The sequence below is a fragment of the Adelges cooleyi genome, unplaced genomic scaffold (genome assembly GCF_023614345.1).
Source record: "Adelges cooleyi isolate 19-005CV unplaced genomic scaffold, UGA_ACOO_1.1 ACOO_flye_CR_arks_rails_tigmint_CR_PRNA_651, whole genome shotgun sequence".
Classification (NCBI taxonomy): Eukaryota; Metazoa; Arthropoda; class Insecta; order Hemiptera; family Adelgidae; genus Adelges; species Adelges cooleyi.
The window spans coordinates 6,284,816-6,310,905 of record NW_026096352.1 but is presented as its reverse complement, the minus strand read 5'-3'; the positions used below and the strand labels follow the sequence as shown (position 1 = coordinate 6,310,905).

The 26,090-nt window shown below is 34.4% G+C and overlaps 1 protein-coding gene and 1 long non-coding RNA gene across 2 annotated transcripts; one reads left to right on the top strand and one right to left on the bottom strand.

The window, feature by feature from the left end:
- Positions 1-11,689: 11,689 nt before the first annotated feature.
- Positions 11,690-12,039, bottom strand: LOC126844353 (uncharacterized). Its single transcript, XR_007686566.1, has 3 exons — positions 11,979-12,039; positions 11,847-11,913; positions 11,690-11,773 (listed from the first exon to the last, which is right to left on the bottom strand). It is a non-coding gene; the product is annotated as an uncharacterized LOC126844353 (long non-coding RNA).
- Positions 12,040-20,548: 8,509 nt separating this feature from the next.
- On the top strand, positions 20,549-21,805 carry LOC126844769 (uncharacterized). Its single transcript, XM_050583169.1, has one exon. It carries the CDS (start codon positions 20,549-20,551, stop codon positions 21,803-21,805), a length of 1,257 nt encoding a protein of 418 aa, XP_050439126.1.
- Positions 21,806-26,090: the final 4,285 nt, after the last annotated feature.

Here is a 26,090-nt window from a genome sequence, read left to right as displayed (position 1 = left end):
TGGCCATATTCGTGTATCGTTGTCGGAATTTTATAAAACGTTTTGTGTCGATTAAACAAAAATGTTCATTATTTTTTTTCCTTTTTTAACTTAATATTGTTAGCGTTAATTTAAGTTTAATTTCTGAAATATATTAATACATATTTTCTTTTTAACGTTAATGTAATTGCATAATATAAAATAACTCATATTTAAAATATGCGTCTGGCGTCATTACGTTATTATTATTCTTTTTCTTTATTACTTTTTTTTTGAATAAAATTAAATCATAGACCTACTCGGGGAGAAAAATCGCACACCTAATTCCGGCTTTACCAAGAAAATTGTTTTAAGAGTTTATAATTACATTCATCATAGAGATTCTCCTATAATACAGGTTAGTAAAAGCTATTTTATTTATGTGCAGTGTTTTAGTGAACTAAAAGTGTTTTTTTTTTTTTTTTTTTGTTTATTAAAATTAACTTGATTAAAAGGTGTAACAGTATAAAAATGTGACAGTCTTAGTATTACTCTTCCTCATCGGAACTAGGACTGAAATATTTTTTTACATTATTTATATGAACAGTCACGTGTTTGTTGCCCCTTAATATCTGTACGTTGTGAGATCCAATCACTTCTGTGACCTTGTATGGTCCCTTCCAAAGTGGAGCTAATTTATTTCTTTGAGTATGGTCTAATAACAAAACGTCGTCTCCCACCTCTAATTCGATTGGATTAATTTTCTTATCATAGCGTTCCTTTGACTCTACTTTTTTCTTTATTAAATTTTCCCTAGCTATTTCGTGAGCTACTTGCATACGCTGCTTTAAATCAAAATAGTAATCATCATAATTATAACGAGGTTCTGGTTCGCGTTGTAATTTAAAAGGTATTTCTATGGCTCTGCCATATACCAATTGATAAGGGCTATAGTTAGTCGACGTATGCACAGTATTATTGTAAACAAAGATAGCGTACATTATATTTTTATCCCAATCATTTAAGTTCTTATTTGAATAAGCACGCAGATATTCAGCTAAGTTCCTATGGAGTCTCTCCACTGAGCCAAGGCTCATGGCGTGATTAGCCGAAGATTGAGCTTTATCTATATTTAGTAATTTACATACATCTTTAAAAGTTTTTGATAAGAAATCCGTTCCTTGATCGGTTAAAATTCGTTCTGGGAGTCCATGTAAACACACAAAATGTATTACAAGTGCTTCTGCGACCGTATTAGCTTTGTGGTCGGGTAGGGGAATTGCCAAGGCAAATTTAGTAAGATCGTCTTTGATCGATAAAAGATAACTGTTTCCTAAGTCAGTGGTTCGCAGTGGGCCAACTATATCTAATTGAATGGTCTGGAAAGCTCGTGAACTTGTACTAGTAATAGCGAGAGGTTGTTTAACGTGGTGGTTCGATATTTTGTTGCGCTGGCAAGAATCGCATTTTTTTATATATTCTTTTACCTCTTTCTTAAGCCCCTTCCAGCTAAAGTATTGCTGTATTCTTTTAAGTGTCTGATTCACGCCTGAATGACCGCCGGCAAGCTTTGAGTCGTGATATTGCGCAAAATAGTACGTTTTTCTTCCGGTGTAAACTCTACGCGTGAACAAATAATAATTACTATGTCGGTATCACGGAAAACATACCGTATCATTGACCTTACGTGTGACCAGTCTAAATCGTCGCCATGACCTAATTTATTCATGGCTAGTTTGTTCAAGTTGTTTTCTTCACAGAATTGCCGCAATGCTACTAACGTTAGAAACAGGTTTTCACACGTCGTTACCTGCTGATCGCGTGTCTTCGTTATTAAGAATATAATGTATCGGTCGTTATTTTTTATGAAAGTCGTCCCACCAATATCGCCTGCTTGTACGTTTTGGTCGGCTCCGAATTTTTGTTTTAACTGATAGTTAATACCGGTTCTAAAATTAAATTGCTTCGCGATCTCGGACACTATGTGATATTCGTCGGGTACATCTATTAGTTCTCCCGTTACTTCAGATACATTTTTATTAGTAATCAGCTGTGTTTCGAATTTCTCAAGGAAAACTGGGTACGTTAATTCTTTGACTTCTGTAATACTATATACTCGGCTTAGCGCGTCTACGTTCGAGTTTTGTACCCCGGTTTATAACGTATTTCATAATCGTATTCTTCTAATAATATTCGCCAACGGGCTAATTTTGATAAAGGGTCTTTTAAGTTAAAGAGCCACTGCAAAGCTCTGTGGTCTGAATATATTGTGAACTTTCGTCCATAGAGATAAGGCCTGAACGTTTTTACCCCAAATACTATTGCTAAACATTCGAGTTCGGTTGTTGAGTAATTACTCTCACTTTTATTTAAAGTCCTAGAGGCATATGCTATAGGTTTTTCTTCTTTAGGTTCCCCCTGTGACAATATAGCTGCCAACCCCTTTAAACTAGCATCCGTAGTCAATATAAAAGGCCTAGTAAAATCTGGGTATTGCAAAACGGGTTCTGAACATAGTGCATTTTTTAGTGTATTAAATGCTTCCTGACAACTATCTGTCCATACGAATTTTACCCCCTTTCTTAATAGATTAGTTAATGGTTTCGCAATACTACTATAATTATCAATAAATTTTCTATAAAAACCTGAGAGACCAAGAAAGCTTTTAATGTCTTTTGGTGTTCTAGGGACAGGAAAATTTAAAACCGCCTGGACTTTCGATTTGTCCGGACGAATACCGTCAGCTGAAACAACGTGCCCTAGGAAAACACATTCCCTTTGAATAAAATGACATTTATCCGGTTGAATTTTTAAATTATGCTGTCTTAACCGATCGAAAACGTCACGTAACTTAGATTAGAGTTATGCTCACTAAGCGTGCTTGAATACACGATGACGTCATCCATATACAGTAGTGCTTTAAGTCCTATTAGTCCTGATAGTACTGTAGCCATAAGACGTGAAAAGGTCAAAGGGCTTCCTTTAAGCCCCATAACTGCACGATTGAAAATCATATGACGAGCTCCGTGTCTGGAGTTCATTACGGTGAATCCAGTGAGTTCCCGTGACGCTTCTGATAAGGGAATTTGATAAAACCCCGATGCTAAATCTATGACGCTAAAAATCTGACTTCGACCTAATTGGTCAAGTATCTCGGTAATATTAGGTATCGGATAAAATTCATCTAATGTAACAGCGTTTAACCCCGAAAATCAACTACTATACGGTACTTTTGAATCCCACTAGCGTCTAACTTTTTCTTTACTAACAAAAGTGGTGAATTCCAAGGAGAGAAGCTTTCCTGTATTATCCCGTCCTTTTCCATTTGCGATACCTGTCTACTTATTTCTTCTTGCTGCGCGAAAGGCAACCTATATGGCCTTAAGTACACGGGCTTTTGATCCGGTTTTATTCTAATTTCGTGTTCTATTGTATTAGTACAAGATAATTTATCTCCCTCTAAATAAAATATATCTGAAAAATCCCCACATATTTCTAGAATAGATTCCTTTTCTTCAGCGTTCATATGATCGCTCCTAATTAATGTTTTAATCTTATTGACCCTGTCTTCTTCGTTATTTTCTACATTAATATTATAAATACTATAATTGTTTTGTCCTTCGTAAGTTATTTTACTTAAATCGTGACTACTTAAACGTGACTCGGTTTCTGCGATATTTAATAGTCCTACTATAAACCCACCGTCCTTGACAAGAGAAATCGCGCTGCTACAATATACGTCTTTAATTAATTCCTGTTTATGCACTAATATCTCCTGCCCGTCCAGATCAGTGATTGGTACCGTTATGACCGTCTCTGACCTCGGTTGTAGTATTACAATTTCATCATTATTCTTGGCTACCTGCTTATTTCCCGTATCGTTTAGTTTCATGTTACCTATGTTTTTTATTACCCTGTCATCTAAATGTAATTTATTACATATATTTTTTACCAATTCATTTACATTTATAACATTATGAGCCCCGTCTATATCGACTAAGTCCTTGTTCGGTGACCCAATACATTCCAATGTCGTGTTTTCTACATTTATTTCCCCTGCGTCATTCGCATTTAAACCTATTTTACTACATTTGTCATTTATTTCATCGTAACTAATATTTATCATTTTCGTTTCTACCTATGGCAGGGCGTTCAATAATATTCGCCGCTTGATGCGAACATGATACACCCTGACGTAACCCATTATCATTATAATTATTTTTTCCAATTTTTTCTGCTAAGGGGAATTCAACTATATCCTCACTTAATCTATTTCTACTGGCTATATTCCCATCAACTACATTTTCATTAATTATACTCCCATTGACTAGAGTGACTATACACTCATCAATTATTTGCTCCCCACTAACCATTAAAATACTCTTAGTATCTGTTTCACCTAACATATTTTCCCCAATTACATTGCTATCCATTTTCAGGCTTTCTTCAATTAATACTTTATTATTCCCAACTATACCTAATTCTTTTTCATTTTTTAAAATATCATTTTTCCCATTTTGCTTACCATTTCTACTTAAAACATCATCATCATCATCATTATCATTTATCAAAAGAACATTATTACCCATATCTATCACCGTGTGATTTTCAGTAAGGAATTTTTCCCCCAAAATACCATCTTCCTGCATTATACAATTGTTACCTACTAAATTAAATTCTGTGTATATTTCCTTATTATTAATTATTATCGGAATAACTATAGTACCATAAGTTGGTATAATTTTTTCATGAATTCCCTTAAGATAGACTTTATTTAATTCGTTAACCATAATATCATCTTTTACCGTGCTAATTTTTAAAATATTAATCTGAGAGCCAGTATCGACTAGCAATTGAAAATTATCGTTTTTGCTAGCGTTACTATTACAAAAAATATGTTTATTAATCATTGTCGTTCGAGTGATTCTGAAACAGTCTGCGATTCCACGGCTATTTGTCTGACGACGCGCGCCCCGTGGTTCGCGGTCGGTTCTAGAAAATTTTCTGTTTTAATCGCGGCGCCTCCCATATTTGCACGTTTCGCGTCATTTTCCCTTTTATAGCAAACAGACTCCCCGTGCCCGATTTTGCCACAATAATTACAAACCATGGGACCCGCATTATTCGAATTAAAATTTCCCGATTGATAATTAGTATTTTGTCTATTTTGCTGAGGCGGAGGTCTATTATTATCATTGCCATTGTTAGTGTTTAATCTACAATTATAGGATAAATGACCTACTTGATTGCAAATCCTGCAACGTCTATTATCTACATTAGGACGATTACCATTAAAATTGTTACCCCGATTATTATTATTATTGCCGTTATTCCTTGGTGACTGAAAACTCCTATTCCCGTTGTTGTTTTGACCCGTATTAAAATTATTCCCTGAGTTTTGCGATTTAAACATATCCTGTACCCCTCTGTAAGTGATTAAGTCCTTTTCAGCTAGGACTGCGGTTTGCATAGCACCATCAAGTGTAAGAGGATTTTAGTTTTAACTTCAAATTTAAGTTGATCATTTAACCCATTAATATAACTAACCAGAGCCTGTGTTTTTACATTTTCGTTTATAATTTTCGCGTCTTCCTTCGATTTTCCTGCAGCTAAAGCGTTACATAATTTTTGATAAACTTCATCTACCCGTTCATTATAACTATTAACTGTTTCATTTTTGTTCATTCTTATTATATTTAATTGAATTTGTAAGTTAGCCGCTGCAAAAGGTGTTTCAAACGCGTCAAGCAATGATTTTTTCAACTCCTCCCAAGATGCCAAAGTTTTATATTTAGTACAGTTAAACGCACGGCCCGTAAGCTTGGTGCTTATAACCATTTTTAACAAAAGCGGTATTTGATCGGCACTAACTGAATTAATTATTGCCTCACATGCATTTAAAAATTGATAAATATCCGTTTCACCGGAATATTTAGGAGTTAAATGTAACGCGTCAGTTAAACTTAACGTGGGAGTTGAAGACATCATTGATTGATTAGTTTCTATTTCTGGTGTATTAGCCGTAGCTGTTGTGTTAATTTCTTTTACCTTAGATTTTGTTTTCCTAACTGGTTGTAGTTCAACGTGCACTACACCTCGTGTACTCCTAGTGAGTCGCCTATCTGCTTCCCTAAACGTTCTGTTTAAAAGGTCTATCGGGTCAGTTTCAGTATTCAGATTAATAATATAATAGAACTACCGTTACTTTCGTCTAAATTAATCAAATTAATTTCATCAGATTCTAACGTAACTTCAGATAAATCTAATTCTACCTTAACGTGAGAAGTGCCTAACTGCTTATTATTACTCATACAATCAACTTAATTAACTTATCTTATATTCTTATATTACAGATTACTCACAATAGAGCGTTCATGATGAGTCGTCTGGTCGTGTCAAAAAGCGTTGAAGATCAAGAAGGCAGGAACTCTTCAATTGGTCTTCGGTGTGATGTTGAAATCAGTCCCGCTTTTGACAATCCTACCGACTGCGCCAGTGTAAAGTTCTCGCAAGTTCGTGGCCTTTGAGTACTTGTACACAAAAGGTTGAAGATGGTATTGAAGGTTTAAAAATGAAAAGAAACTCTCAAAGACAAAAAATAAAGTAAGTATTTTGTAATTTCAACGTGTATAAGTTTAGTGTACAAAACAGTAATCGTGAATGTTATTGTTGCAGGTATCAAAATACGCAGCCAAAACACTTCTGAGGATCGCATGGCGAGGCGGCTCGTATTTACGTCGAATGGCCGTCCGATCGTCGTGGAAGGAGTCGTCCTTTGGCGGCTCGTTGACCTCTCCCAAGTGGTGCAATGGCCAATCCTCGAGTCCGGGTTGCGGGTGAATGGCTGAGCTGTTCCTTGTTAATTGTCGAACATTGTCGGATAGTTGATTTATTAAAATGGCTTATTCGTGTGTTTTTACAATCTCTTTTTGTACAAAGTATATGATTTCTTATAGTGTATAAATAAATCGGTTTTTACAATTTATAATTGGAGTTTACAATTTATGCCATGGTTTTTACCCTTTGGCTAGGTACAGAGTACACGATTTCTTATAGTTGTATGAATACATTGGTTATTACAATTTATAATAGGATTTTACAATTTATTACGTTGTTTTACCCTTTGGGCTACAAAGTAGAGAAAAAAAACCCATTTAGGTCGTGCATTATTAACGTTCGAGGAGAAATCGGTTATTTAGTTAGTTGTAGCAACCCATTACAAAAGTTATTGCATGCACTTTTGACCTAGGTCAGTAGAATACCCCTCCTCTCCGATCATTATGACCATGTTATCGTATACAGTTTGAACCTAGGGCAGTGTCTTACTCCCTCCCTTCGGCACCCCGTCCATGTGTGCATATTTGACCTAGGTCAGTGCCGTACCACACCATAACAACATGTTTGCACAGTTCACCTATACCGTACCCCCACCTCGACGGGTACGGTGTGACGGCGCCCTGTCCTCGCCCGGTGTCTGGAACATCCACGGGCTTATCAATTTAATGTATGGTTAATTGTAAGTATGGGGTATGTGTGACGTCACCACGGTTAAAAAAATTATTATACGTGTCGGTCATCTTTGATATAGTTGATATTTGTTGTCGACATAAACATCAGTTTAGTGTGAGTTCTGAATCAAGATGGACCTGGTTCGGAAAATCGATAAACAACTGGAGAGATTATTTTTAATACGTACAGATCGTGTTATGTTCAAAAGAGTGTCTAAAATGTCTAAAAAATACGCTATTTTGAAAAACTTGGCTCAGCAATATGGATCAATATCAAATAAAGATGAACAATACCCAAAATGTATTTGTAATTCCTCAGGATGGGATCAAATCGATGGTCCGTGCGCATGCTCAATCGTTAAAAGTATTTACAGTGAACTTCAAGAGGAATTAAGTAAAATTACAAGTGGGGACATTTATGATGATGATAAACGTGTACAAAATGTAGACCATTAGTCTACGACACTTGTGCAAGATGGCAAGTCACCAGAAGCAGCAACATCATCCGTCTGATTATTTAATCGATACTTCTGTGTTTTATATCGATTCTCTGACACACGTTCACATTGGATTGGATTCAAGAGATTTGTTTTGGCCTAAAATTGTGTTTGTCAACGGAATCGATCGGATACCAATAAATATTCAGTTTTTACAACGTCTATACTCAATATATCCTTACTTTTCCTCACTTTACCATGATTTGGACGGGTGTCTGGAACATCCACGGGCTTATCAATTTAATGTATGGTTAATTGTAAGTATGGGGTATGTGTGACGTCACCACGGTTAAATAAATTACCACGCGCGGGCGGCGGCCGCGATTGACATTCATTTTTAAATGTAAACAAACGTCTAGTTTAATATACTACAACCCTCGGTGGCTCTTTGATGGATATCAAAATATTATACAATATACAATGTAATATTATGTATATTATGTCGACGTCGGTTGTTATTCAGCTTATCATATATATATATATAAATTATGCCACAGTAACTGTATAAAAAATCAAGCGTGGGGGTAAAAAAAAAAATGCACACGAGTTGGTATCGAGCGACAATAATTTTAAAATGTAAACAGTCATATGTTATTATAATATAATATTCGTGTAAGATTTGAGTGGAATGTTTGTTATCACAGTGGTAGGGTACAAATATTATCACAAATCAGTTTGCTGTAAAAATAATTTTAACACAATGATAATATGGAACTCTCGGATTTATTTTTGCGTTAGCAACCAAAATATTATAACACTGTACTGCATATATATATTTAGTATATGCTTACCAGAGTTAATCAGTGTTGAGGACCATTGTATGTTTTATCACAACCCCAAGTACAATAATATTGATAAAAAAAATCTATACATACATGACTTAAACTGCGTAGTAACTTTGCACGTGTATATCCAAATATTATAATATTGTATTGTATGTATATAATGTAAGCTTACCAGTATTATTGTAATGTGATGAAGTCCTTTGTATGTGAGTTTTATGAAATCATTAAACTATAAGATTATTGATAGAAAAAAATTGTAATATACGTGACTTAATTTATATTTTCCTCGCACGTGTAATTTTTTTGTTCATTTGCAAGTGCGTGGGATAATTTTATTTATATTATTTAACACATATCTATGTATTAGTCAATTAAAAAATAATATACAGGGTAAACTATTTTAAATTTAATTAATTTGTAATGTATTAATCATGTATAATATATGATAGAATTTTTGTGTCACATTGTATAGTGTAAAATAATCTGATTAAAAATTGTTTAGGTATACAATTTTAAGCAAATCTTTATACATAAACATTTATTAATTAAACAAGAAGGGTTAGATTTTCACCTATTCGTAGGCTATAAATACAACCCGATTAGTTTGCAGAACATCATTTGTCCTGATGCCTTTGTAAACAAAATTTTTAAATTTAGTTCAATACAATTTTGTTTTATTAATCGCAACAGTTCAAATTATTTTCAGTAAGTAAAAATATTTATAACAACAATATTTTTTATTTTCATCTCAAAAATTTACACAACAATATATTATTTCAGTTCGCTACCGTTGGCGTACCAAGGCGTTGATTTACAACACATACTCAGAAGATTCAAGAGTTATAATATCGTATGTTATATATTTTAAAATATAATAATAATTTTTAACTATACTTTATAAATAAAATGTGTTGCCCTAACGATAGCCATGATACCGAACAAACCATAATATTTTTAAGATCTTTTAATGTATATTTATTCCACCATGTAGCCGATATACTAGAGACTTATAAGGAGAATTCGATATTCGATCAGGGAATAGATAGGTCTCAATTGTACTCAGAAGATGAGGTTGTCTTGAATACTATAAGGCAGGATTATAGTTCTTATGATATAGATTTAGAAAATAGAAGTATGGTTAATTTATTTGGGGTTAGTAATAAATTAATTTTCACGTTCATCGGTTTAAGTTTTCCGGATTTTTGTGATATAACTGTATGTTCCCAACAGTGTATGAATCGATTAAGTATGACAAACACCGAACAAATGGAAATTTGTGAAATTAAATTAGAAACGATTAAAATTAATCAATATTTAATGTTTTTTTTATTATCTAATGTTAATTCACATTCCCATTGTTCGGTATGCTCAAAACAATTGTTTAAATGGTTTGTTGGGTGAAAAAAAAACTATATATTAATGACAGTAATAAGGTTTAAGATTAGTACTAGTAATAACAGTTAAGTTTTTTTTTGTAAAATATATATATATATTGAATTAAAAAAAAAAAATGTATGATATGTAAATTAATATGAGTTAAATGTGTACTATTATTTATTTTTCCTAGTGTATTTCAAAATTTAGGATACTGAATTATGTTAAATATCAATTAAATTGAGCGGTACAGGAGAAAAAAACCATGCAAAACATATTTTTAATTAATTTAAATTGGTATGAAAAAAAAATTTACTTAATATTTATTAATAATGCTTAAAAATTATTGATAAATGCATTTCGAATCGTTAATTTTATAAAAAAAAAAATATACCATTTTTAAAATGTGAATTGCATGGTTTTTACTTTCAATGTGCAATGTTGTTATATAAGAGTAATTACAAATTTTTTAAGGTAAGTTAGTTTTCAAAAATCAGAATCTGTTAAAAATTGATAGTATATAATTGTTTCTAAATTTAGAATATCATAATACATATTTAAATGATATAGATATATAAAAAAGTATTTTAAAATTATTAAAAGGATGATAAGTTATTATTTTATTCATAACTAAAAATGTATGAGATATTCGTTTCGAATCAAAACGAAAATTGTAAAAAAAGTGATTGACATGTTTGTTTTTTTTATATTCTATTTTTAAAGTATTATATTTGAATATTCAAGTTCATCTATCTAAAAACGTGTAGACTTCTAAACTACAGTATGACTTCTATCAAAGCAGTTTTATCAAGAAAATCAGGACCGATACGTGAAATAAACATGTGAATCATGTTTTTAAACAATATTATTCTTGAACTCTACAGGAAAGAAAAAGAAAGAATAAAAACATGTAAGTCACTTTAAAAGAAATATACATTTTTGATTTAGCTGTAATTAAAAATTAATAACACATTCATTTCGAATCAAAACGAGAATTTTATAAAATAAAACGTATAATTTTTTAAAAAGTGATTTACAGGTTTTTATTTTTTATTTTTAATACTCAAAATAAACTATTGAAAAACCGTTAGACTTATATACTATAGTTTGACTTTTATCAAATCATCTTTACCAATAAAATTTGAAACCAGAAATGTACTATTATATTAGCTAAAGATAATCTCTGATTAATAATTTTTTCAATATAATAGAACAGTTTCTGTATCAACAATTATTTAACATAACGTAAATAAATTGTTAAGGTAAGTTATTCTATAATAAAAAGACTTGATGGTATATAAAAATATGGTTTTTACATGTGTGTATGTGGGTTTTCACTTGAGAATTCAATATTCATGTTTTGTTCATTATAAAACCAATGTAATATAATTATTGAATATTTATGATTATCTACGATATAAATAAATAACACACGTAAATTAGTTTTAAAAAATTAATATTTTATACTTAAACTAATCATTAGTTTTTTTAAAAAATATTTTTATAAAAAGAGCAATACAAATTTTAAAAAATGTTAATGAAAAAATTTTTATGTATATTATTGTATGTACTTTATTCTTCGGAGGATTGGGCGGGTGACGGCGGACGACTCGGAAGTTACTGTTCTACATTCTCTGTACTGTTAACAGCTCTATTTAAAGCAATTACTTATTAATTTATTATTAAAAAAAAAAAAAAAAAAGGTTATTATAAATAATACTAACCGAAAAACAACCACAACCGGAACACGATGAAGAATAATTTCATGTCCCTCTGGGAAGTATTCGTATCCTAATTTTATTGAAAAAATCATAATTAAAAAAATATTTATAAAAAATTATATAATTTAAACTTACTTCTTTCAAGATACCTCACTAAATCTTGTTCAGGCATGATGGTGTTGTCGCAAACAGATTAAGATATCTAATGATTACTGAATCAGGCTAATATATTACCCCACCATATCGTTTGCACAAGAATCAATAGGAGATCAATTTTGCTTAATCTTAAAAAAATGGAAACAAACGATTCATTGTTTTAATATGTTAGCCCCGCCGGCCAAGCGCGGCGGACGACGGCGCGAACCCTCGACGGACCGGTGTAGACTATTTTAAATAAAATATATAATATTTTTGTTATTATCCCTTTTGTTAAATAAGTATGCTACACAATAATATAAATGTAGTATGAATAGTATTTAATTACTTTTTAAGGGAATATTAAAATAAATTAAAATGTAATTATTTCTTATAAATATTATATAATAAATCGATAAGTGTAATATTTAAACATTTGTTAATCGAATGTTGAGAGATAATCTTTGTATAATAATAATAATAATAAACTATCAATAACATGATATATATTAATTTAAATTAAGTTTTTAAATATTTACACATTAATATACTTTCAGAGAAAATCTTTACGAAATAACTATCAGAATGGAATCTTTAAAGTCAAAACTGAAAATACAATCCAAAGCCACAGAGTATATTAAGATGATGGAACTACAAATTGATCATCCCTATAGAGTTTTATATGTTAAAAATGTTGAAACAAAGTACAGAATTTGTGTTGTCGCAACACTCGAAATTGCCGACAATTCAAAACTGAACTTATTTTTACCCAAGTCCATTGAAATGACAGCTGAAGAAATTATTTTATATAATAATTCTGAACCTAAATTACATTTTACTTTTCATGGCATGAACGGAAATGCTTATAAGTTTGATTTTGAATAAATCAATATATCTAATATCAAAATGTGTATTCCATTTTTTTTTTTTTTTTATAATAATAATATTTTTCAATGGAAATGCTATTAAGTTTAATTTTGAATTGATGTATTGTTAAACATACTATATGTCTTTAATTTTGTCCAATAATAATTATTTTACGTAACATAATATATGAATTGTAATCATATATAAAAATATTTTATATCATGTGTATTTATATACATATATACTATAAACTTACATGAAAATAAAAACCAATAACTAACTATATAATTGAAATTTATTTATACTATAATTTTATTTAGTAATAATGATTTATATACAAGTAACTAAATAAAACAAAACATTGAAATATAATAGTATACTAAAGTGGTGTAGTAATAATAATATTATATTGGTCATAATAAATTGATGTGTACGGGTTAAATTTTCATACAACAAAATAATATTTTGGAATGTTGAATTAGCAACTGATTTTTTTTTGGTATTTTTTTTGTGTTTATAATTTAGAATACAAAATGGATATTGAACAACATGTATGTGGATGTGGTGATATTTTCACAAATAAAAGTGACCTGGTTAATCATTGTTTAATACATAATCATAGACAATCGGTAATCGTTAAAAACAAAAATTTCATTGCTATGTCAGAAGCAAAACGTCTAAAAATTGATACTGGAAATGGAAAGAAACTAAAAAAACATCATTGTATGAATTCAGTTGGTTCCGGTTTTGTTACACTACAATCAGCTTTGAACAATAATGTTCATACGTTTTTCTCAAAAAACAACACAGACATAACTCAAGTTGTAGAGTATATGATTGATGTTTGTGATGATTTAATTACGTTACTTGAAAATTCAACATCTGCAGGACTGGTAAAATTCAACGTTGTTTTACATGCTACGTATTTCCATCCAGTAACGGGGGAAGTTAAAGACGTAGCTTTCAAAACACGGAATAAACGTATTGATTCTGGAACTAATTACGTTGAGTTGATGAGCAAACTTATTATGATACTCGAGTTGGAGAGAGAAAATTTAGATGTGAAATCGTCGGGTTGGACATTACTTTTTATTGATGGTTTGTTAGTTCGAACTCACAAGTACAAACCATTGACAGGATCTTCATTTATTGAACTTCCGAATTGTATAAAAAACAGAAATGCAGTAATAAATATTAAAAACGAAGATAACATGTGTTTCAAATGGTCAGTATTGTGTAAATATAATACTAGTCATAATAAAGTTTTGATAAATGAACGCTATAAACTCTTAGAACAACAGATGAAAATAAACTTTAACGGTATTGATTTCCCCACTCCAATTCAACAAATCAACAAATTCGAACGAATTAACCCGTCAATATCAGTAAACGTCTTCGCGTTGGATGACAGAAAAAATGTATATCCGTTGAGAATTACGAAAAAACGCAGTGATGTGATTGATCACATTGATTTGTTGATGTTGACATCGAGCGATGGTAACAATCATTATTGTTACAATATGCATACATACTGTCCAAGCAATACGAACAACAACAGCAGCAACAATTATCAAACATCGTCTGCCCAATCAAGAGACTTAAAGAAATTAAAAAACTCAAAGGAGTGACATCGGGTGTGGTCGCAACTAAAATAAACATGAGCGATTATCTTCATTGTCTAAAGACCAAATTGACTCAATCACATAAAGTTTCAGTCATACGATCAAAACTTCATGAAGTCATAACCATGGATACACAGAAACTGTCGTTGAGCAACTCGTACGATAAGAGGGCCCTGGTCGGTGGTTCCGATGAATACCCCGATATTTACACCAAGGCATGGGGTCATTATTCACTCAAAGAAAATAATTAATAATCTATTTTGTAATAATTGTATAATATTTCTCTTGATTAAATAAAATCAAATATTTTGAAGAAGAAATCAAATAAAATATATTGCAAAAAAATTGTATAATATTATTAAGTAATTTTTACGTGATTATATATTTTACGAATAGTATGTTCTGTACAATATTTTGTTTATACAACACTAATATTAAGCTTACAGTTGTATTATAAATAATTAAATATGATAATAATGATTTATATAATAAAAAAAATCAATCAAGAAAAATCTGTTAACCATTTTTTCAAACAAAACACTTTGTATAGACTACATGCTCTATAGTTATTCATGTGTCGAATACAACAAGGTTCAGAGGCAAGGTGTAGATTTTTCAGCGGTGGACATCCCAAATCTTCCATTTCAACGACACGTTGTCCGGGTAAGTATCGTTCAATGACTTCCTTTTTCTGCACACCCTTCACGTAGACGACTTCACTGCGCATCAAATTGATTATTCTCGGTAGTTCTGTATACTCTACGTCTCCACACAATGTATCCATTCCATGGTGATACATTTTTAACCAATAGTTGGTCTTTGAGTCACCGACTGTGTTGACAGGATGTTTGAACATCCAGTGATATACAGAAGTAGAATCCATGGCCACTACAGACATTTCCTTGATCAAAAAAATGATCATTGGACGCAGCGGATACAACTCCTTGTATGTCGACAATCAGTGCGGATAAATATCTGTTTTCAGTATCCACGAGTTGTGTTCGGCACCGAATCCCAGCCATTTTACATAACACTGGTCACCTCGTGTGAGCAACACTCGCTCAACTAAGTAACTGTCAGGATACTGTGTTCGCTGTAGCTCTTCAGTGTAGAATTTTCCCGAAATCGGATTACCTTGGTAGTCCTCAAGATGATATGTTGGTGGTACTGTACGAGATACCTTAACCACAGTAAACAGCTCACTACTCCAGCTCGGCAAGTAACCCTTGTCAAACACGGATTTAACCTTGGATATTCGTACGTTGTCACCAACTTTAAATCGTACAGCAATGTTGTCGGATATTTTGCGCAACTTTAACTGAACACTACCGGGATTTTCCACAGCCTGCACCGGAGTCATACCAATGGTACGGTGCCGGTGATTGTTGTTATATTCGTAAACTAGGGCGGGCAGACTTGCAACCCATTTGTACGACCCTCGAGCGGTGAAACTACGCCACATTAACCCTTTCAAAGTGCGATTGAAGCGTTCGACCAGACAAGCCTTCATAGTTGAGTATGTCGAGTAGTGTTTTATGTCATACTGGCGCATAAGTTCTTGAAAAGTTCCATTATAGAATTCTTTTCCAGCATCCGTCTGTAAAAAGCTCGGCTTTCGGCCCTGTGTCAGTATGCTACGCATTGCCGCGGTAACTTTTACCGCAGTCTTGTCCAGTAGTGGTATAGCCCACGCATACTTTGAAAAACCATCGATACAAGTGAGAATGTACCGATACCGGCGGTCCGGGTGTGTACCCATTTCCACGAGGTCAGCATGCCACAAGTCGTCGAGTCCTTTGATGTTGATTCGCTGACGTGTGTACACCTTGCGGGCTTGTCGATGCAACTCGTATGCAATCTTTGTCTTCATCTCGGCTACCATCTTTATGCTATGGTCATCAGTGACTGCGGTATTCCATCAATGTACCCGGCTTCGTTGAGTTCTTCAAGTATAGATACAATCTCGGGTGACACTCCAGTGTTGCCAGCCGATCGGGCAGCCATGAGTAGTCTTAACCGATCTACAAGTTCATTAGGATTATCCCAAAACAAGTACTCTTTGTGTGCAGCAGCGTTTGGATTAAGTCTCAACTCCAGACCGGTACCAACATGAAACATTGGATCAATAATTTGTTTAAACTTGTATCCACCCTTTTTTAATGTTTTGTTCCTTTTCAAATGAGCACCGGTTTCTGTTAAAATTTGTTTGTACACGTTCAAATCACTTTGGTTGTACACACCGGGGTTTTTGGAAAACAACAATTGCACCAGACCCATGGTCAATGGATATTCCGTTTCGTTTAAAATGATGGATGTATCGGTGATTTTCACATCTTTGACACTGCCCATCACAATAGTGTTATTTGTCAGTGTCGGTCCGTATTGTCTGTCTCTGTTTGAATGCGTCAGCCATTGTGCAATGTAATCACTCCATTGTTCACCTCCACTGGATTGAACTACATGATTACCATCGGTCAATTGCGGTTGCTGCTGCTGATGCTGCTGTATAGATGAGAGTTTATCAAGTGGTTCGATAATCGGAGCGAATTTCCTCTGGACTCGTGCTTGCGATTCAGCTTCACCGCGGCGCAGTGCAAGATATTTAAGTTTAACGTTTTCCCGGGCCTCGGCCAACCGAACGAGAATCGATTGCTTTTGTTGTTTGCTCTCTTCGCCACCACCACCACCACCACCACTACCATTGTCTTTATTTTCCATAGTTTGAGTGTCAACATATGTGTTTTTGTGTGTGCGTGTGTGTAAACTGACTGAAACTCAACTAAATAGTAACGTATGTGTCGAATTTGTATCTGTACCGACCGTTGTCACGCTTAGAGTCTAAACATATCACTGCGAATCCATAGCGATCGCGGTGCCAACACTGTTGACAAAACTCTTTAAACTGATTGTATTTCATGTCACAGCTGACGTACTCGTCGTATGCGTGACGTAAATTTACATCGTCTTGACGAAACAAAACGATAAGGTTTGCATTGTCCCGGAGAACTTGTTTTTGGATTTTTGACAGAGTTTGAGCGAGGAAAAACACATCGACACGCTTGTGTCGACCTCGTGCAAAGTAATCACAAATCACGTTTTGTTTCTGAGTCAGCACATCATCAAATATGAACACACTATTTGGGAGAACCTTGTCCACCGGAGGCACTGCTTCGGCGTCTTGATATGTAAACACTCGCACGCCCTTGACTCCGTTCAACACGTCCACAAGCAGTTTGTATTTGGACTGATGTAGTGATTTCGAATAAATGTAAACGTTTTCAAATTTCACGCCATTCAAATCGGTCAACAGTACAAACATTAAATTGGTTTTACCACAGTTTGATGGTCCACAAATCAAAGCCCTGATTGTGCTTGGCAAAAGTTTTCCGTGTTTTAACACTGTCGCAGCAGATGTAGTACTTGCATCGTCATCGTCATAGTTGACCACAGGTAGTGTAACTGATTGTTTTTTGAATCGCATCGCTGCAATCGCAACAGCAACACACGTCAGTAGAGTATAAATACTGTTGTCGTCAGTGACGACATTGGTATTGGAGGACTTTAAAGATGGTTGCTATTAAAGTGAAGAGACGCCATCGCCACCGCCGCAGTGGCTCGGGCATATTAAATTCAGTAATTGACAACCTTCCGTTTGAAGTGCACGTGCCTGGATATCAGTTTGCAGGGCCCGGTACGAAATTAACTAAGCGATTGGCTCGAGGTGATCGTGGAATCAATCCTTTGGATTCGGCTTGCCGTGATCACGACATTGCATACTCTCAGAGCAAAACACTCGCCGACCGACATCGTGCCGATCAAGTTTTGGAACATCAAGCGTGGGATAGAGTTAAAGCGAAAGATTCAAACATGAAGGAACGTGCCGTAGCTTGGGCCGTGACAAACGCTATGAAAGTTAAACGAAAACTTGGTATGGGATTCCGTACAGTTGTGGGCGCAGCAAAGCGTGTCGACATCCATCCGGATGAATTGATCACGGCGAAGCGATCGATTTTGGCAGCCAAACGTGTGATTTTGAAAAAGGTAAACAACAAGAAGACGGGTTCAATGAAGAAAAAGATGTCTGTACGTTTGCCCCGGACAATTGCAATTCCAAAAATCGGTGGTGTAATACCATTAATTCCGATTTTCGCCGGTCTCTCGGCATTGGGTGCTTTGGCCGGAGGAGCTGCAAATGTGGTAAAAGTTGCCAGTGAAATTAATAACCGTCGCGGTGGTGCTGGTGGTCAACCATTCAAATTGGCAGAGGATTCTATTTGCGACCGTACAAATCGGGTTCGAGTTACAAATTGGTGAACAACAAAGCATCTACTGCTGCTGCTGCTGGCAAAGGTATTGGTAAAAAAAAAAAAAAACAAGAAAAACCACAATAAACGTCAAGTCAAACGACGTTCAAACAAAAGTGCAAAAAACTAATTGCGAAGCTACCCAATCGTGCACTGTTTGATTATGAATTATCAGATTTTGCAACAAAGTGCAATATACCGGGATTTCGAGGAGTGTATTGTAGGGATACGCTTCCGATTGCACCGTACACCACAGAAGCGGGCATTATTAATTTAGATTTGGAACGCAATCTCGGTTCACACTGGGTAGCTTACAGAAAGCAAGGACATCATGTTAGTTATTTCGATAGTTTTGGAAACTTGACACCACCGCTTGAGGTACAAAACTATTTTAAAGACTGCATGATTGACTACAACTACAGTCGTTATCAAAAGTTCAACACGTTCAATTGTGGACATTGGTGTTTGAAATTCCTACTGAACACACTCGACAATGGTCACAACAGTGACGTTAAGCGGTGAGGGATCCGAATTACAATGTATATTTAACCCACCACTGGAAGTGGGTGAACACTGTGAAATTGGATTGTTGAGTTTGCACACGTGGAACACTATCCCGAATGTTGATGAGCGAAACAACAAGTTTATCGTGGGCGGTACACTGGACACCGATAGTGCATCTCAACCGATCGCTATTCATGAGGTTACAATACCCACGGGATCGTATGAATTTGAAGACATCAAAAAAATTATCACATCCGATTGGCCAAAGGAAATGAACTCGATTAAAATTATTGGCAATCACAACACTATGCGTTGTGAAATAACCAGTGATTATCCAGTGGATTTCACTCCTCGGGACTCGATTGGTGAACTACTTGGATTCCGACGGAGGGTGCTCGAAGCCAACAAGACACATATATCCGATTCACCGATGAAGATAATCAGGGTGACGTGTATAAGAGTTGATTGCAATGTAATTGAAGGATCATTTCATAGCGGTCGTCAGTCACACACGTTGCACGAATTCTTTCCCAGCGTTGCTCCGGGTTACCGTATCATAGAGTGTCCCAAACACGTTGTATACTATCCTCTAAACACATCACAGTTGAGCACATTGAACATACTGTTGCGTGATCAAGACGGACACAAGATCAATCTACAGAACGAACAATTAACCATACGTTTGCATATCAAACATCGTTGAAATGTATGATGAAACATCAGCATCGTCTACATCAACACTATCCCTCTTGTGGGATCGTATAAGACAATTGACTACCACGCGATCTGGTCTATGGTTGTGTATTTCATTTACAATTTTACAAATTTTGCTACAGCTGTCTATAACCATATTCGAACCTGTATCACTCAGCAGCAATCAAATTGTGAATTGTTGCTCTGCCGTTAATTGTACACCCAACAGTACAATAACACAATCATCCGTTGTGGAACGTACCGAAGCTCTTGCTAGAGAACTTTACGGCCTTGACGATCAAGTGTTTATATTGGAAAAGCGAATCAACATTTTGGAACAAACTGTGAAAACAAAAAAAATCAAACATGCCATTGATATTCAATCGGAAGCATCATCAAAATCGAATGATGAAACCGGTGAACAAAAAGACAGTCAATCGATCGTTGACATCCAAACGGAACAATCGTCGTTTACCTAAACAGAATAATCGTCACCGACGACACCGCTTACCGCTCTCTCAAAAAAGTATTATATTTTTGAAACGTTTGGGTTGTCGTGTCATCAACACATTGTCAAAACATGTCTGAATATTTGAACGTATTGGAAAAACATCAACACGACGATAGTATTAAACGTGAATACTATCTTGAACATCAGAGTTTTAACAACTCGTACGAAAACAACGATGAGATTCGCATTGAAGTGCGCAACAAGGAGAAGTTTACAGTGCCCTGTGAGAGTTATCTGCAAATTGAAGGATCTCTGGAAAAACCGGAAGGAGCCTCGGGTGAAATGATTCTTACACAGAACGGACTCATGCATTTGTTTGACGAGATCCGCTATGAGATTAACGGCAAGGAAATTGACAAGGTTAAAAACGTCGGAGTAGTGACTACAATCAAAGGGTACTGTTCGTTTACACCCAGTGATATAGCTCGTTTGCAACCTGCCGGATGGAAACATGTGAAAGACAACCAAACTAGTCGGGACCTGATGGATAAAACCGAGTTTGTAGCTCAATATCCATTGTCTGCATGCATGGGTTTTTTCGAACGGTTTCGGCGTGTACTAATCAACTGTACACAATCACTTGTGCTCATCCGATCGAGCCGGGACATTGGAGCCATCGAGTGTGTAACACCGGAAGAAAGCAAGAAGGCTGAAGGGTTAGCTGAAGCAAACGTTGCACTGCTCAAACAGACCGCCGTAAAAATAACTAAAATCAAATGGATTGTCAAATATTTTGATCCTAATATTAAAACCGAATTGAGTCTAATGCGCATACTGGATGGAAAGCGATGGTTGCCTTTGGACTATCAACAATGGGACATTGCTGTATACCCTTTGGTGCCTCAAACAACTCATCACACATGGTCGGTACGGACATTTTCAAACGTTGAGAAACCCCGTTATCTACTCATTGCAATGGGCAAAGAACGTTCCATAATGTCAAAATCAGACTTTCATCACTGTACACTGCGCAACGTCAAGGCATACTTGAACTCAGACGAGTACCCGTACGAGAACTACAATGCCGATTTCGAAGCTGGCAAATACACCTCAATGTACAATTCATATGCACGTTTTCAAACAATGTACTATGGACGTACCAATCCTCAACCTTTACTCGACCGTGTCCACTACAAGAAACTCGGACCAATCATAGTTATTGACTGTTCGAAACAGAATGACACTGTTAAGTCATCTACGGTTGACTTGCGTTTGGACTTTGAATGTGCCAAAGCTTTTCCACAAAACACTTCATTATACTGCGTGATTATTCACGACTGTCAGATGGAATACAATGCATTTAGCGGAGAAGTTCGTAAATTGTAATTTTACATTACATATTTTTTTTATGTTTAAATAATAAAGATTTTTTTTAAATAAATAAATTTATTGTTTAAGAAAATAAGTACAATCTTTGTTATTATTTAATTTCCCATCTGCCTCCTTTGACTCCATTTTCACACCACTGTAACTTCATAGCATCTACTGATTCTGTACCGTCCGGTTGTTGTTGTTGTTGTTGTTGCGGTAAGTCAAATTCAATGCCAGGAAACACTCTGAGCAAATCCAAATCGTTAAATATGTTGAAATATTTACCCTGTAGATAATATATACATATTTTTACAAAAAGTAATAATTTTTTAACGATTGTGAGATGAAATTTACCTTTATTTTAGCATTGTTTTTCACAAAAATGACTCTTGATGCAAAGTTCAAACATTTTGACATATAATCTGTGTTGACAATCTCATGAAAATATATCATATATTGTGTATCACATACTTTGTTCTTGGGCAATGTCAGCTTGTCTTTTTGTACACTTTTAACAGTGACATCATCATCATCGTCATTGTTGTTGACAATATGTTTTAACAACATTTTGATTTCACGTACAATACGTGGTCGAGTAAGTATAAGTTTTCTATACACATTATCGAATATTGCATTCTTTAATTTATACAGTTGCTTTGCCGCTTCAAATGATACCCAAATTTCTTTTTTTCTTGTTGTACAAATTGTTGTTGATGAGTCTTCCAAGTGTGTTTGTAGTGACTCAATCACTAGGTATATTTTCTTAGTGTACGCTTGCAGTACACGAATCGTTGTGTATTCATCTTGCAGTATAACAACACCGTCCAAATCATGGTAAAGTGAGGAAAAGTAAGGATATATTGAGTATAGACGTTGTAAAAACTGAATATTTATTGGTATCCGATCGATTCCGTTGACAAACACAATTTTAGGCCAAAACAAATCTCTTGAATCCAATCCAATGTGAACGTGTGTCAGAGAATCGATATAAAACACAGAAGTATCGATTAAATAATCAGACGGATGATGTTGCTGCTTCTGGTGACTTGCCATCTTGCACAAGTGTCGTAGACTAATGGTCTACATTTTGTACACGTTTATCATCATCATAAATGTCCCCACTTGTAATTTTACTTAATTCCTCTTGAAGTTCACTGTAAATACTTTTAACGATTGAGCATGCGCACGGACCATCGATTTGATCCCATCCTGAGGAATTACAAATACATTTTGGGTATTGTTCATCTTTATTTGATATTGATCCATATTGCTGAGCCAAGTTTTTCAAAATAGCGTATTTTTTAGACATTTTAGACACTCTTTTGAACATAACACGATCTGTACGTATTAAAAATAATCTCTCCAGTTGTTTATCGATTTTCCGAACCAGGTCCATCTTGATTCAGAACTCACACTAAACTGATGTTTATGTCGACAACAAATATCAACTATATCAAAGATGACCGACACGTATAATAATTTTTTTAACCGTGGTGACGTCACACATACCCCATACTTACAATTAACCATACATTAAATTGATAAGCCGTGGATGTTCCAGACACCGGGCGAGGACAGGGCGCCGTCACACCGTACCCGTCGAGGTGGGGGTACGGTATAGGTGAACTGTGCAAACATGTTGTTATGGTGTGGTACGGCACTGACCTAGGTCAAATATGCACACATGGACGGGGTGCCGAAGGGAGGGAGTAAGACACTGCCCTAGGTTCAAACTGTATACGATAACATGGCCATAATGATCGGAGAGGAGGGGTATTCTACTGACCTAGGTCAAAAGTGCATGCAATAACTTTGTTGCTGGGGACGGAGTGGAGGGGGGTGTCACTGACCTAGGTTACCAATGCAGGACGGTCTGTGCCGAATGGAATGTGATGACGTCATTAAATGCATCAAATTTTAAAATTACATGGTGGGGGGGGGGGGTAGAGGGGAGGGGGGTCACTGACCTGGGTCAAAAGTGCAGGCCGATTCTGTCTAGAATGGAATGTGATGACGTCATCAAATGCATCAAATTTTGATGACGTAGGCACATTCCATTGTAGACAGAACCGGCATTCTATACTCTACTGAAATAACATCTCCGTTTTGTCAGCACATACAGAAAGTTTTATTGTAGCACGTTTTATTAATAAACGTTTAATGGACGTATTAGAAGTCTACATTTAGTTCGAAATATCGTTCACAAAACAATCCCCCATAGAACGTTATACATGAAAAAGTTTAATCACCAAAATCATTTAAACATTTTTAAACACAAAACTTTTATGAAGATAATTTTGAACTGAACGAATAAATAACGGTTAACGGAACCCTGATTACATCACTTTCAGTAAAAATAATTTCTAAAAAACTGAGACCTTTTCAACCCCACTATGATCCGTCTCAACGATGTCAATGTTTATTATAATTTTTTGCACCTGATGTAATTTAAAACAACGTTTCCTGTAAAATATGAAACTCGAGTACCTTGCATATTTCCACCAGTATATTTTCAAGAACCCATATTGAAATATTGGATAGCTATGTCCTATGATCCAATAAGCAATAGACCCAAAATAGTCGCCCCATTAAGAGGTTAGAGGTTGAAGAAATATTAATACTAAATTCCCATTTCCGATATTAGGTCCACAAAAAACGCTTTTAAAATACAGATAGAAATCAATTAATGGTTAACATTATTCTTCTAGGAAAGGAGATAGTGTTTTATATTTAAGAGTCATTCTTAATATTTAAGAGATTACACTTATTTGTACATTTTTAATTGTAATTTTGTGTCTTTATTATATCTTAAACTCATGTTTGGTTTTGGTAAAATCTATCGTTTCCAAAATGTTGAGTAATGATCAGCCAATCAACGAGAAAACTTCAACACGTATGTAAGTGTCTTAGACGAACCGATTATTATTGTATATTAGTGTTAAGTAAATGATTTACTGACGCCAAATAACGGTCTAACGTCAAAAAGTACCCGATGACTACATGACCTGAACTTCTATTGTGGTTATCGTATTTACATTGTGAGAATGAGTGTAGAATTAAGGGGAACTGAACGGGCTATTTATGAAGGGGCAAAAGGTAGGCAATATTTGACAAAAACTTATCTAGTAGCCATTTAAAATATGCCAAATAATATTAAGGAGAAAACATTTCTATTAAATAAAAAGTTTTTCTAGTAATGAAACGTTTAAAGATTTTTTCTCCGAGTTATGACGAAAGTGTGATAAAAACAAATTTTTGTGAACCTTTCTGGTGTATGGAATAATTTTTTTGTAAGTAATAGTTCACTATTTTCCTAGTTAGATTTATTAAAAGAAAACTATACAAATTTCAAAACATAAACCCTTATAGTAAAATTTAAAAAATAAAAATATAAAATTGGCCTTTTGCTCCTCTCCCCCTAGAAAACAGAGTTGTGCTTTATTCGAATAAAACGTTATCAAAATAATCATCTAGATAACATATTATTCAATTAAAAGCTATTGGAATAATTTCAAATTCAATTATTCGAATAATTTGTAAACATATTATTTAAACAGTTTGTAAGTGTTTTATTTAAGTACCTAATTATAGAGTAATGCACGCAGATAAAAAATACTGAGCTCCACTCTTCTTCCTGTCCTAAATTTTAAACTCTAATAACTTAAAAAGTAATTATCCAAAATTGATTATTGATCAGTCAAAATGTTCAGAAAATTATTCTTAATTTAAAAAGTTAATAAAATATATACGTTACCGTTTAAAAAAACTTAAGTTTATACCGTTTTAACATATAAGAGATGGGGTTATATTTTAAAAAGAATAATATATTAAATTTGTCCTAACTAATAACTATAAAAGTATAAAAAAAATAATTAAATAAAGTATCTAATATCCTCTAAGTTATTGACTGGGTCATTGTTAACCAATCACCCGGTAAATAGGAAGACATTTTTTTCGAATAACGTTTGGAAAAACTTTTATTTGAGTAAGAATTTGCACAACACTGCCATAGGAGATCCCTAGTTATAAACAAAATACATTTTTAGAAATCGGTACGGTAGACACTCTCGAATGGGACTTGGCGTTTTAGTGTTGATTGGTACGGAGAGTTTTTCTAATTTTTTTTTTGGGAGGGGTGGGAAATACTTGTCCGAGTTTTTTCGCATTTTTTATGAAAATATGGACATTTTTTATTAGATCCTCGCCGGTTGTCTTGTCTGTCGATTATAATAATAATAATTTATTAAATATAGGTGCACAAGACGTATCGGGACCGTTCCCGTCAGATAGAGCTGTAACC

Coding starts and splice junctions, on each gene's coding strand:
- LOC126844769 (XM_050583169.1), top strand. CDS start 20,549: ATGTCTGAATATTTGAACGTATTGGAAAAACATCAACACGACGATAGT.